General features: G+C 31.6%; 1 protein-coding gene across 2 annotated transcripts in view; it reads left to right on the top strand.

Annotated features, from left to right (window-relative positions):
* Positions 1-15501, top strand: part of LOC118201300 (kelch-like protein 10) — a 59341-nt gene that overhangs the window by 6204 nt on the left and 37636 nt on the right. For both annotated transcript variants that reach the window (XM_035373386.2, XM_035373385.2), the window contains exon 3: positions 11054-11528. In XM_035373386.2, coding sequence (XP_035229277.1) covers positions 11054-11528 — 475 coding nt within the window. The remainder of the gene's footprint in view (positions 1-11053; positions 11529-15501) is intronic.

Here is a 15501-nt window from a genome sequence, read left to right as displayed (position 1 = left end):
ACTTCTTAGTTAATTAGAAGTTGTTAACACGTGTTTTATAATGTTTAAATTGAAAAATTCTGATGTAAACACCACATTACTTCCTTTCATAGCCTATTAAGTTAAATACATTTTGCTACATTTCATTAAAACTTTTTTTTTTTCAAATTTCATTGAAGATATATTTTCTTAAAAAATGTAAAATACAGAAAAAACATAAAACACCAACTACAGTTAAAACAATTTAAAAAAATTGACAACTAAAATTAGTTTCTTTGCAGAAACAAGCAATTCGGACAGGGGACAGGAGAACAGATTATTCAATGCACAGAACTAAATGTTTACATTTGGTCGCACTTGTCAAAAAATACACTGAAGATGCAGATACGGACTTAATTCACAGTTCTGCTGAGTTTCAAATGTAAAGAAATGGCAGTTTGTTAGGCTTAATTCACCACTTAAACTTTTATATTGTTGATAATTCTAAAACTATTGCCTGCAGATTAACAAAAGTATAGAAAACGTAACTGGAACATAAAAACCACATAATTCAATCACTTTTGAAATCAAAAAATGCTCAATTTTTCAACACGTAGGAATAAAAATCTAAGCTCACCGAGCCATGTAACAGAGTGGGAAAATATATATTTTTGTATACTATTGGTGCAGCCGAATTTAAAGATAAAGAGAAGTGCACAACTACATATTATAGCAGTCCAAATTTCAATTATACAAAATCTCAACTTTCTACATCTGCTCGTTCTTGAGTTATGCGAGATACATAGATACGTACGTACAGATATCAAGAATAAATCTCTGAATCCCTTTCAAATGCATTTTACAATCCTTTTTGGAAAAAAAAATCTTTTATTTTGTCCGTATGTACAGATATTAGGAAAAAAATATCGTTCAGATGATTTAGAGAGCAGTTGAAACGGACATTTTCGTTTATGTATAATACCCGAAATTTTCCGACATTACAATAATTCCTTCACTTCGTACGAAGATGTAAAAGGACTAACTACTATTGTAGTATTACGTTGTTCATCAAATTCGTCAAATACAAGTTTTAAAGTAAATGTTTAAATTGAAAAAAGACTATTATAACTCCACGTGGTTTATATAATTTGACGGTTTATCGGGGTAGGGAGGACGTGAAAATTTAAGTAGTACTAAATAATGCACGAAGTCTACTACTTTATTTTAAAAAGCCAATAATATTTTTTAAATATATGATTTTTTATACATTAAATGCCATATGCAATGCAATCTTTTCAACACTTTAGGCAAGCCAATAATTTACTACGGAAAACAAAAAAGGCTAAATATTTTTTAATGAAGTGTTTAAAGAATCAAGCAATTTTATGCTAAAGAGTTAAAAAATTGTACCAATACATTAATCCCAGCCATAACATTCATTAAAATTGGACTTCAGTGCGATTAGAGTCTATTTTTTTCTGAAAATTTGTTCACATTGATGAAATTAAAAGCAATAATAATTCATAAAGTAATAAAACAAATCCAATAAACCATACGTTTTTCAAAATTTTTGATCATATTCTTAGTAAATTGTTATCTAAGGTAGTCATGCTCGATTATTTGTATTATGATTATATTGTAGACTGTGTGTTACAGAGAAAGATGTCATTAGACCGTTGAAGAAACCATTCTTTCAAAAATGGTCAGTGCAGGAAAACGGTTGTGAGTCCCTACCGAAAACTAGAAACTCCAAACAGCTTACTTTCGCGTATGCATTGTTATATTAACTAAAATTCAAATTTTGGGTAACACAGAAATGCCAAATAGAATCCGAAATAATGCTACCAGTTTTGATTAATTTTATTATGAAAAACTGTTTTATAATTCATCCAAAGTTTCATTTTAAAATCACCGTAGGTTCTGAAAATGGGAGTACCCTTGCGAGTATATTTAATCAAAAATGAATATTGAAGTCTAGGAATTTGATTACAAATGTTGACTTTATTATACTTTCTTCTCTTATACTTCATGTATACATACTCCGACTTTTCTTTGGCCTTATTAGCTAATTTTCTTTTTTATGGGTCTTAAAATACTAACTAAACGTAAAAGTACTCTCTAAAATAATATCATCAATGCCAAGCCATTTTAAGTTTAGTTCTGAAGATAATACTATTTGGTTGTCGAAAGTTCTTAATTATTTTATGTAAATTTAATTCGTTAACTTCTGTTACTTAAATTATTTTAAAATTTATTTAATCAGTCCATGTAATTTTCAACTTTATTTTCCTTTTTATATTAAGCATGAAAATGTTTGGCTAAATTATGTTTAGCATCAGGATTACAAGAAACATGAACTCGTTGGCTGATGTAAATCCTGAAACTTTAGAAGATGGGAATCGATTTAATTTCATTTATTTGCCGCATATATGAAAAGTATCGAATTTAATATGCAGTGTTAAATTAGTATTACTGTCAAGTATATTTTCATTGTTTATAAAATATGGCATTTATGAGATTGTTGTTTAATTTTTTTATGAAATATGGATGAATTAATGAAATATGTTTTTATAAAATCATCCAGCTTCCGAATTATTATGAGATCTGCGATTTTTCTTTTTTCTTTTTTTTCAAAGTTTTTATCTCGCGAAATCTAATAAGGTATTAAAATATTTCTGGAGTTCGTTAATTAATTTAAGAAGCTCCACTGATACTAACTAGGCAGTAATTTTTGAAAAAAAATTCTTAACACCATTTATTAGATTACAAATCATCATATACAGATGGTTTTAATAGCACATACGATAGGATTATTTCGGCTTTTACAATATAGTTCGTGCTTAAAATTTTATACTGACTAAAAAAAAGCTTCTATTTACAATCCTTAAATCGGCTTTGCAAAAAAGACTAGAATTAATTCTTCATATTCAAACAGAGCAGAATCAGGTGAAATTATCAGCTGAATCTCAATATGAATTCCAAAAAAAAATATTTAAATCGAAGTAAACGCTATTGAAAACCTTCGCAGCTATTTACAATGCTTGCCGTTTTTCATTCGTTCTATCTCATTCCCAAAAATCTGAGGCTCATTGGCGGTCAAGTGGTAAAAACTCCTGAATACTGCTAGTTCGCTCCAGCTTCAAATACCGGTGAAGGAACTAGCTATGATAAGTTTTCGTAGTTTTCCCCATGTATGATGCAAATCTCTTCTCCGAAAGCCGCTTTCCGTTGTGTAGATAGACCTCATATGCCCATAAGGAGGGGTAAATAAAACTTCAACCTAACTTACCCTTACTTTGTAGACTTATTAAGTTTATTTCAGAGCAGGAAGCAAGAAAAATTAACAATACCCTCATCTTCGTTAGGATTCCAACTCCGGTTGCCACACCAGATTGTGCTCGAAGTGCTTCCAGTTCCCTAGGAAGGCACGCGGTAAAAATGGAGAAAATTCCTTACATTCTCCTGCAATTAAAAGACGACTATTCAGGAAGGAACACTGAACTCAAATCCTCATAGTGAAAAATTGTCGTCTGCCACATTTTTAGTTCGGAAGACACTTGTAAGGAAGCGTCATTAGATATATTTCAAAGATGGGTTCGAACTTTTGACCTCCCGACTAGTTCGAAAGAGCTTCCATTTACACCATGTAGCACCAAGCAACAACATGTAGGAAAAATTTCCAAGCAACTTAAGTAATAAACATAATAGATTAACTGACTTATAGTAAGCACTTTCTTAATCTTCCATAAAAAGTGCTTTTTAGACATTGAAGTAAATATATAGAATTAATTATTCTCTATTAAGTTTAATTCATTCAATATTTAAATTATCCTCAGAATACTAAGAATAATTTCCAATAGCAGCAGCTTATTGTTTAGAGCTATTATAACAAGATATACAGCCTGAAAATCTACCCCCCCGCCCTCGTTAGATTGCTGGAATTAACTTTCTTAAAATTATACTCTTCAATAATTCGGAGGTCGAATAAAAGTATCTGTAGATGGAGATTTCTAAACTGATTACATTAGCCTTATAAAAATCCTTATTTCCCTTCAAATACTCTTTTTTTTTAATATTTAGGTAAGACAAGAAAACATGCGGAAACATAACGCTTTTGTAAAGAATTTCTAGATGCTTTTGGCAAATATCCATATTTTCAGTCTGCAGAATTTGGCAAGAGTTGTGGCATTAACTATATCTGCTGTTCCGATGGGAAATGGGCACAAATACAAAACTGTAAGAGCTAAGAATCTAGACAGATATTTAAGATGTTTCCCATCTAACTTATTCTTAAAATATTTAGCATTTGCAGGAACATCAGAAAAGGAAAAATATTCTGAAGTAATATTATTTGATCCCAAAATGTGCATTTGTTGCATGAAATATTGCTTTTATTTATTTCTTATGTTTAGCCATTGCTGTCGAAGTATTTTTATAAAATGGGCGTTCGAAACCTTCTTCTTGCATCTACCCCTTTTGAAAGAATGGTTTTCTTCAGCGATCTTCTTATATTTTCTCATATACAGCGGGTTTTCCCAACGGGGTCGCTGTTGCCCCTTTGGGAGTTAATGCTATTTTCAAGGAGTTAGTATTGATGAAGAGGTCTATTGAGGGTCGATAGCATAATGAAAATCCTACTCAATACACAAAAGGAATTAATCATGTAAAATTGATAAGTACATGCTAGCCTAAAAGGGGCGTTAGTCCTGAATGAGGTATCAGTCTCGAAACGGCGTATCACTTTTCAGCTATAAACGGCGTATCACTTTTCAGCTTCCAGCTACCAAATATCATCGCCCTGTATCTTATTTAAAGAAATTAAATAATGGGATTCTGCATGGATGTATGCATTCTTATCGCAATGTGAAAAAATAACGGTAAATAGAGCTATGGAATTTTGAATAACGTAGTCTCCACCGAACGAAGCACTTGGAAGTCCAAATTTTGAATTTCGAATCTCGAATTTGTTTTATTATCTCTTTCATATTTTGGAAAAATTTTAACGAATTTTTTCACTAACAGACCCAGCGATTTCAAAGCGAGCACTGCTAACACCAAACTGGGGAAAAAAAGATATCTCCAGCCCGTGGGACTGTATATCGGAAATTTTAAAGATATGCTGTTTTTAAATATTATGTGATTTTACTGTTGAATCAAATGTGCAAACGGTATAATATAAAGACACCAAATAATATAAGTAGTATAAGGACAAAAAAAAAGGTTTATAAAGCCATCTTAGTATAAAAAAACCTGATTGATGAAACTGGTTGATATGATGAACTGAGAGACGACTGGGAAAAAAAAAAAAATTTATGCCAACACTTAACGCTGCATCGGGAATTCTAAGCGTATACTGCTATGCTACTTTTAAAATTTTTGCAGTTTCGGTATTTACTTGTATATGGCGTAAGTGCGAAGAAAATGATGCTTAATATTAAAGCTAAAAAGACAAAAATAGTAGGTTAGTAGGAGTGAGTGTAACAGCAGAATAGCTGACTGGTAGACTGCGAGTTCAGCGAGAGAGTAAAAAACCTAAACAAATCCTTTTGGACGACCGTTAAAATCTGAAACCATTCAGAATTTTTATAAGAAACAATATCATATAGCAAGGAATAAATCATATAAAACAAATATAAGGGAAAATAGACAAAAATTATTTAGATATTTTAAATTCGATAACATGTATTATATATATATATATATATATATATATATATATATATATAAATTTTTTATGCAAAAAGTGCAATATAGAAACGTAAAACGCAGGAATGCACAAAAATACAACCAAAAAAAAAAAAAGAAAGAAAAGAAAGAAAAACGGTAAACCTTTCTCATAAGAAATGTTGTTATGAATAACCCACTTGCAAAATTTGAAAAAATATTTTAATATTCGCTTCCAAGACATTGAAAATTTAAATGTGCTAGCTTGGCTCATAAAAATACAGAGCTGCGATATATTTGATCTTAATAATCTGACGAAAGAAGAGTTGAAGGCATTGACGGAGAATGTTCTAGCACATGTCTTATTCAAAACGCGAGTTCATGCTATGTTTTGGAATTCAAAATTCGTCCGAGAGAAATAGTTCAAAATAAAAGTTGCTACAAAAAGGATTATTAACTTTTTCCTCTTCTTACTTAGAAGCAGGCTTTAGTAATTTACTACGGAAAAACAAGAAACAGGCTGAATATTTTTGAAAAAGCTCTAAGAATTAAGTTAAGCAATTTTATGGCAAATGTGATAAAAATTTCAATGATACACCAAGCGCAGCCATCACATTAATTAAATTGAAATTTGTGTGTGATTAAAAATCTATGATTCTGTTCCTAAAAGCTTGTTTATATTTGTAAAATTTTAAAAAAATGTGTAAAAATAATGAAACATAAATCTAATAAACCATATTTTTTTAAACCTTTTGTTCTTAGTCTAATTCTTATCTTTTAAGTTATTTATGTACAGTTATTTCTATTATGATTATGTTGTTTGTTATATATTATATAGAAAAGTATAAAGAATTTCACAAAGAAAAACTTTTTTTTTAAAACGGGTCGATACAAAAAAAAAAAAAAAAAAAAGGTTAAGTGACGCCGATAAATACAGCATGCAAAATAATCGTAATGTAAATCGTAACTAATCATGATATCAGTAACTTGAAGATAACAGCCGAAGAATATGAATAAAAATTCTGGAAAAAAATTGTTTTTTAGATTTATTTTTCGTTATTTTCTGTATAATTACTTTTTTATTTTCAAATACAAGCAAGTTTTCAGAAGCAAAATCTCAGAATCTAATTGCAGAAAAATTCGATTTTAATAAACGTGACGGCTGTGCTTGAGATTGTAATGAATTTTTTTTTTTTAATATTTGGCATAAAAATTTTTACGTTATCTCTTTGAACAAACTTCGGTATTTGAAAAAACTGTGCTTAGGTATTTTAAACAAACGCTTACGCCTTTGTTTAAAATACCGAAGCACCCGAATTTCGCAAAAATATTCGCCCCGTTTCTTTAAAAAAAAAGAGGCGCAAAGGTTTCAAATGATATCATTTCTAGTACCTAACAAAGGAGCTTCCATCCCCGACTGTATGCTATGTCACCGATAGCCTAAATACAAGTAATTGTAAAAGAACGCCTCTAGAAAATCTAATGAATTGTTGGTGTTGAATAATTTTGGCTATGTTTTGTGATTTTTCTAACCAGCAGTGTTGGGTAACGTAGGGTTTGTATGCTTCCTTTTTCCTAACATTAGCGTCATTTTCTTTACCACGAAATTTTAAAGCTTTCTTAATTTGGCCAATGCAAATTAAACCACACTGGCAAAAAATTCTTTATATATTCTAGAAATTCATACCACGCATGAGGTCCTTAAGTATGGAACTGAAAAATTATTAGCAGAAGGAAAAAACAACCGAAAGTTTAATTTCTGTAAAATATGTGCAATTTTATGGCCCACTGATGAAAAGAAACAAATGACAACATAATTCTTGTAATAAGCTGAAATGACAGTGGCTTTTAGATATGCTAAAGTAAGAATTTTTAAACCGCATGACCAATAACGTTAGGTGGAAAGCCTCTGTCAATAGTAACTGTTTTTAAGTAATTTACTTCTTCATTAAGAACTGTTCTGGAGTAGCAAACATTAAGCGCATTGAAAACGAAGGAAGGAAATGAAGCTGTCATGTATTTAGTCCAATAACATGATTTCGAATGGGGTGGAAGGCAAACAGATGAAGGCTGACGGTAGAAAGTAAAACTGAAGTTGGCCTACGTTGGATATGAACAAGACGTCGAGAACCGAGAAGAGAATTGATTGTCCCAAGTTCAAAATTGAACTGAGTGGTAGTATCAATGGAATTAATTAAGTACTTCACTTAAATCATCTTTATTAATATCAGATAGGATTAATGTATCGTCAACGTAGCGAAACCACGCAAGGAATTTTAAAATTTCAAAAAATTTTGATTCATAATAAAACATAAAGATATGAATAAGGATAGGCCTAAGAAGGTTTCCCATGGCTAATTTTTCAGTTTGCTTTTAATATTTATTTTACGAAATAAAATGTTTTTATTTTAGACAGAGATGAATACGGAAAATTAGCTCATCATTTATACAGGAGAAATCAAACTCTCGAAGTACCGTTTCTAGGCATTTAAATGCACCTTTCAGCGGAACATTAGCGAATACATCAAAATGAACCATAATGAAATTTCTAGGGTAAACGCTTTTTACTTTTTTATAAACTCTGTTGTATTTTCTATGCTGCAAAAGTTGTTAACTATCAAAGTCGAAAATCTAGGAGCTACAGTTAGTCAATAAAGTCTGCATACATCAAGAAAAGTAATATAAAATCCAAATTTTTAAGGTGCGAAAAGGGTAGTTTCTTAAAGTTTTATTTTTTAAATATTTAGTTTCAATAAGAGCCTTTGAAATTATTTAACTGTAATATTTTCATATTTAATAATTCATGCACACTAATTTTTGAAAGATAAGTGGCCAGAAATCAAAGCCAATAAAGTTTGCGTACAACGTGAAGGAGGCGGGGGATTTCTTATCTAACTTTTCAACTTCAAATTTGAGAATGCAAAGAAGGTTACACTTTCAAGGTCATTGACCTCCGAAGCAAATTTCACGTTAATTGGAAGTTGCTATTTCTATTTTCTTTGACGAAATTGACAACCAATAAAGAAATTCCTTTAGTTACGAGACAACTAATTATCAAATTGAGAGATGAAGGTAAAACTCTTCGTTATACTGGTAAAACCATTGGAAAACCATTTTCTAGTGTGCAAAGAGTTATTCAAAACTATCTTGACACTGGTAGTCTTGCTGTGAAACCAAGATGTGGGAAACCGAAGAAGCTAACGCAGAGAGAAGAAAGAAAAATTCTTTTACGAATTAAACAAAATCCTAAACTTTCTGCTGCAAGCATTGCAAAAGACATTTTTTTAACTATCAATTAGGAAATTTCTCCTGAAACTGTACGAAAAGTGCTGCGAAAGTCCGATTATCATGGACGCAAACCTAGGTCTATGCCATACATTTCCGAGACAAATAGAAAGAAAAGAATTGCTTTTGCCAAAACATATTTAAACTCTTCGCAGGACTTCTGGAACAATGTAATTTGGTCAGATGAAAGTAAATTTACAATATTTAAAGTTAATGGCCACCCTATTGTATGGAGAAAAACCAGGAACAGAACTGAATCTGAGAAATTTAAATCCAACTGTCAAACATGTAGTTGGCGGTGTCATGGTATGGGGTTGTATGTCGTCGAAAGGAATTGGAAATTTTCACATTATAGATAAAGTCATGGATAAGTATGTTTATCTGGATATTCTGAAGAAACATCTACGAGACAGTGCTCGAAATTTAAACCTTTTTAATACCTTTATTTTCCAACAAGATAACGACCCGAAACATACAGCTAAAATTGTGAAGGAATATCTCCTCTATCACACTCCAAGACAGTTGCGTACTCCTCCACAGTCACCAGACCTCAATCCAATCGAACATTTGTGGGCAAAATTGGAGAAACAAATTCGAAAACACAATATTACGTCGCGAAATAAGCTAATTAGTAAATTGCAGGAAGAATGGGCGAAATTTACGTCGGATGACACTGAAAAACTAGTTCAGTCAATGCCCAGACGTCTGCAAGCTGTTTTGAAGAATAAAGGATATCCTACAAAGTATTGAAGTAATGTAAAAAACTTATATTTTGCTTTTATTTTTGAAAGTGTACGCAGACTTATTGGAGGGAATTTCTGAGTTTTTTTGGACAAAATATATTTTTGAAAAAAATGTAAAATGTATTGCACTGATATTATTTACTTTTTATTTAAGCTTACAATTTTAGCTAATAGAAGAAAAAATGCAATGATTAAAATACATTTTTCTATGCTTTAAGTGTTTTTTTAATTTAAAATTTAGTCTGTACGCAGATTTTTGTGACTAACTGTAGATATTTAGCTACTGCGTACAAGGCAATGCCTAAATTTTATGCAATAGGGTGGAATGGAATATCACTTTTCTATTGTCCTTCTTTTCTTTCCAACGATTAGTTTTAAAACTGCACGTATTTTACAGAAATTAATCTTTCGGGTTGGTTTTCTCTTTTGTCTAACTCTTTTGTCTCTCTTTTGTCTTTCGGGTCGGTTTTTCTCTTTTGTCTTTTTAGTAGTCTGATGTGTAACTACTGATTCGCTGTGATTCGCTATAAAATTCGCAGTTCCATAGTTAAGGACCCCACTCCTACAGAATATGCAACATGTCTTGCCACTGTGGTTTAATTTACATTGGTCAAACTAAGATATCTTTTATATTTTGCTCTAGGGAAAATGATTCATAGCTTAAAAAAAAGAAAGAAAAACAAATCCTCTTCTGCCCAACACTGTTAGTCAGAAAATCATATTTTTAAACGTTGTTTTGTGCCAACAGTATTTAAAAAACATCTTGGAGAATTAGATTTTCTAGAAGCGTTTCACATGCATAAAAAATCTTTCAGTTCTAGTTAATATCCCAGTTTTAATACGTCTTTCCAATACAGCTTTCGAAAATCTGCGTCCATTCCCTAAACGAAGCCTTTTCACTCTGCGTAAAACCCGAGTAAAGAGCCGGTTGCTTCAGCTTGTCTTTGTACAATAATAGATCGTTTATAAGTAAGTACTCATGAGAGACATCCTTTTCCATCCTCTTTTACGAGTTGTGGCAAGAAAGATCAGTCCTTTAGTAATTCAACGACTTTGTTTGTCTTAACCCTCCGAGTGTTATGAATGTCGTCTTGAAATTTCAAAGTTCCGTAAAATATCATGAATAAGAGTTTTTTCTTTCTTAATAATTGCAAAATGACCCTCTAACTTTATACTCTGATTCCTTTTCTTCCAATATAGTGCGTCCAATTGGTAATCGGTTAGGCTAGGTTCTGACGGAAATTTTCAGGTGTAACCAATTTAAAAGCCCTCTTTCTATAACGAGTTTTACGTTATAGCCCTTCAAGGGTAAATTCACTGTCAGACCTAAGACAAACCAGTTTATTATTGTCATACTAAACACATTTGCAATGTCCATATAAAAATGTGCTTTTTTTCCTCAGATTTGTTTTGAACCACTTTCCTGCTGTAGTTGAAACAAGCGAAGAATTTTTCGAGTTGTCAGACTCCTCTTTGAAATGCATCTTAAAAGAAGATACACTAAATACGAAGAAAGAACTGCCCGTATGGAAATCAATTCGGAGATGGTGCGATTATAAGTTAACAGAGCGTTTGCCTTACATTCCTACTCTCTTACAATGCGTAAGACTGGCTGTAATGCCCATTAAGGATTTTCAAGAAGTAATAGATGATGATAAAGTTAAAAACTACGAATGCGGAGTTTTCACCTCTTTGGTCGCCAAATATATATTGGGAAAAGAAATTAAGTTTCTAAGTGCTTCAGAATTCCAGAAAGTGGAACCGCTGTTTATTCCCAGACTCCCTCACGACGTCCTCTTTTGTCTGGGAGGATGGAGTTTGAGTGGGCCAACTAACTTGCTGGAAGTGTACGACTGCCGCATCGATAACTGGAAACTTGTAAGTTTTCTTATTCTTTCCTTACATTTTTGTACATTTGGCTATAATTTAATTGGTATTTCATTTTTAAATCAGCCGTCGCACTTAACCGACAAAACTGGTAAACTTAATCGCACAATCTATAATGTGCAAATTTCAAATATCGAAAAAGGTTTAACAGGGTCACTTTAATAAAGAAGTACCGTTTAATTTTAACTTAGAAATAATTTTATTACTCACTAATCAGTAAATTAATAACTTAAGGCTCTTTGTAACAAGGATTTTGTAATGAACCAGAAACTATTTCCCAATCTGCAGTAGTGAATAAGTCTCTTTCTCTTTTACGAGATATATTGATAATACCATTTCGTGCAGCCGGTAAACACCATTTCATTTGTTTATGGAAAAAATCAAATTTAGATATTTTTTACGAAAAACTTTCATTAAAGCTTAAGACAGAAAACGCATCTTACATGGATCTTTCAGCATGTTGTTACGAATTTTGTACGTATGTAAATAATTTTAGTGAAGTTATGTCTGCAGTTGTAGTATTGTATTTTTGCGTACTGTAAAATGGAAATCTAAAGAAACGATGCTCTGCCGGAAAAATAAGAATATAGGGGCAAGTCTATTTAATATCGTCAAACTGGGAATAGTTTTGTCCCCAAATTTGACTAGAAATCGGCAAAGGTCGCCAAAGCGGGCGATATTTTGGTCCGTCCTTTGTATAACTGTAATAGGTTGGATACACGTTACATATAGGGAGAACCGCGAAAACGCCCATGCAACCAGCCCGTTCGCAAGATTCAATCTTTGGACCTAACTAGTGTTCTGCGTCTTTACCGCTCGGCCGCTGGTGGGCTCTTAACTGTAATAGGTATTGATTGTAATTGGATAATGCAATTGATCACTAAATGCAATTATAACCGTATCCGTATGTAACTTTAACCGTATATACTTTGGAGTAATTTCGAGAAAAGAAATTTACCAGCTATTTCTTGGCGGCTGGGTGAAAACTATATAAGACCGGATAGAACATGTGCTCTCACATGTTAGTTCAGAGCTGAATTCGGAGTATTAAGAAATCCGTGAGAGCTTCGATTTTACGATGCGCTTTACGCTGCGTTGTATTTAACGTATTCTTAGTAGTCTGATGTGTAACTACTGATTCGCTGTGATACTGTCAAGAGCTGTGCGACTTTTCTTTGTTCCAGAATTGTGAAGCGTTTCTTGTGGTAAAATAAATTTTATCAAGCATCTTCGGTTCTGTGTACATTTAATCTATTACCAACCCGAACGCATGCAGCATTATTCTTTTTACTTACTTTTACAACAGCTTATTTTGAGTGTGTTATAAAATATTAAAGTGATGGAAATCCATTTCTTCGCGCGAATAAATAAACTTAAGTTTGATTTCTTCCGAAACCCTGCTATTTTTTTTTATTATTATTATTTTATTTTAAAATTTGAATATCAGTCAGAACGCACTTTTGCGGAGTTTGCTGTTATTTTGGAAAATAGAATATCACGTATGATAATCACAAAACGTTCATTGATAAAGAGATAAAAGGAAGCAAATGAAGATATAGTAAGTTTCACAAAGTAAATTTTCTTATTTTTTAATAAAGACAGGATATGACGTAAGTAGATTACTTTATGCATAAGATATAGAATATGCACAGTTTGGAATTGAAGAACTCAGAAGGGAAAATTTTATTATAATTAGCAATAAATTCTTTATCAGCAGTTTCAAATATTCAAATGAATTAAAAATAACATGAACCATTTTTCATTTTCAGCAAAGAACAAAAGTTTTCTTGCTACTTATAATCTCCGCACTAAATAAAAACGGAACGAATTTTTCAGATTTCTAGCATTTCTCAAAAGAATATTAATTACGGATATATCTCCGAATTTCACATATAAAGCTGCAGAATATTTTGTGCTTAATTTTCAAAAGTGTTACCCTCCATATTTTCCTCCTAGCTCATTAGCGCCAGGTTCTGAAAATTTAAAATATATTCTCGTGATTTCCTATTTCTTCAATAAGTTTAAAGTATGAACTCCGATAAATTTTAGAATGAATTCGTCCAAGTGGTTTTTTTTTTCATATTACTAACAATGACAAACCCTTACAAGAGTTTCAATCCCGTAAAGATCATACCGAACCTTTTCAATGTTAGCCTAATACAAGAAGTGACCCATCACAGCGAAGAAAACACTAATTAACATTCAGTCTGATTTCGTCAAATCAGCCCTTTCTAATTACTTATGTATGATCTGAGGCCTAAAGAGAGAAAAGAGACGATAATAAGAAAGGATGAAATTTAAGTTGCAGGGAAGTAGGAATGGAGATATCAAATTAGATATTGAAATGTTATTATTGTATGCATTCTTTTCGGAATGTAGGTTTCTTTTAAAGAAATAATACTAAGATAGTTATAACTTATCCATGACTAATTTTCTTTATAATGTTCTTGCTGTAACCGCGTCCTTCTTAAATTAAACTATTCGCATAATTTTCCGATCTCGATTTCAGACGATAAAATCAGTAAAAAAAAATTAAAAAAAAGGAGAAAAAATGCCAAAGGAAATATTGCATATATTATCAACTGAATTTCTACTTTAGGAGAACAATATAAAATATTAGATTAATAATTTTTCTTAAACAAATAAATTTATGGACTTTCAGTGCTAAAATTCTTCTCATAAAACTGTTTTTCTTATCTTGAAAAACTTTAATAACTGTTCGAAGTGTATACCTAGAGACAGCCTGTAGCCAGTTTTCGAAAACTCAATAAATCAATAACACCACTGTTGGTTTATTTACGTTTAGTTAATTATGGCAAAGCCAACTAGAGCTATTTTCATAAGGGTAGGGATGCCTTCGTGGAGAATTTTCTAAGGGAAATTGACTCGTATATATATTACTTATGGGGAAAAACCACGAAAGCGCCCATGCAGCCCTATAACTCCGTAACTGCTCGTTTAAGCATACTGAAACTTTGAAACCTTTGAGCTGCCAATATAAGACTTAAGCAGCCAATATGAGATCAAGAGCATGTTTGCGTTCGTAAATTAAAATTCATTTTTAGAGAAATTTAAAAAAAATATTTTATTTCAGAAATCAATAGTAATCTTTTTTTTTTATCCTTAAATTTTTTTGCAATTTTATGTGGCAATCGTACACTCAAAAACCTCTCATATAGTAGGATGTTTATTGCACAACTACTTCTTCCAATTTCTGCAATATTTAGACGTCATGTGTATTATCACCATAATACTGAGAATCGGAATCTCATCAAATGATAAGATTCTGCTTAAATTCCCCGAAATTACCCTTCCTCCTGTCTTCATTCAACGTGGTTTGTTAAAAGGAAGCTCTTATACTCACCATTTATTTCTAGATAATTTAAATAGCTAAGTAATTAATAAACCCTCAAAATATTGCGAAGTATAGTATTTTTATTTTATTTTATTTCTTTTCCAGTGGTAGAAAACTAATTTTCTCATTTTGTACTTTTCATTTTTTACGTGCCTTGCGTCAACTGAAGTGTAAACACTATAAATTATTGCAGTTATCTGCATAAAAGCTGATATTAACAAAAAAAAAAAAAAATAAATAAATAAAAAACATTAAAATTATATTTTAATACTTTTTTATTTACTACTGTTAAACTGCCATCAGAACGATAATCATTTTACAAGCTTGAGACAATTAGCGAATAGACAAAAACAAATATATACGAGTATAAACTAGAAAGCCCGGCGGTCATACGAAATGACCGCTGTTCTAGATAGTATAAATTGTAATTAAAATGATTTGTGCAAAGGTGTCTGCTAATTCAAACTGAATTACCCAAGCCAGGAGGCGAGGACGCCCCTTTGCTTACTGCCCCACGGGGTTTTCCCCTTCTACTTGCTTAATTGCTTAAAGTAGAATGCAATGAAGGAAACCACTGGCGTTACATTTCTTAAAAGCCACCGCTAACTC

This window comes from Stegodyphus dumicola, chromosome 6 (genome assembly GCF_044657685.1).
Source record: "Stegodyphus dumicola isolate Sdum_Otavi_A_Nest chromosome 6, ASM4465768v1".
Classification (NCBI taxonomy): Eukaryota; Metazoa; Arthropoda; class Arachnida; order Araneae; family Eresidae; genus Stegodyphus; species Stegodyphus dumicola.
The sequence above is the reverse complement of the archived record's forward strand: the minus strand, read 5'-3'. Positions and strand labels throughout refer to the sequence as shown.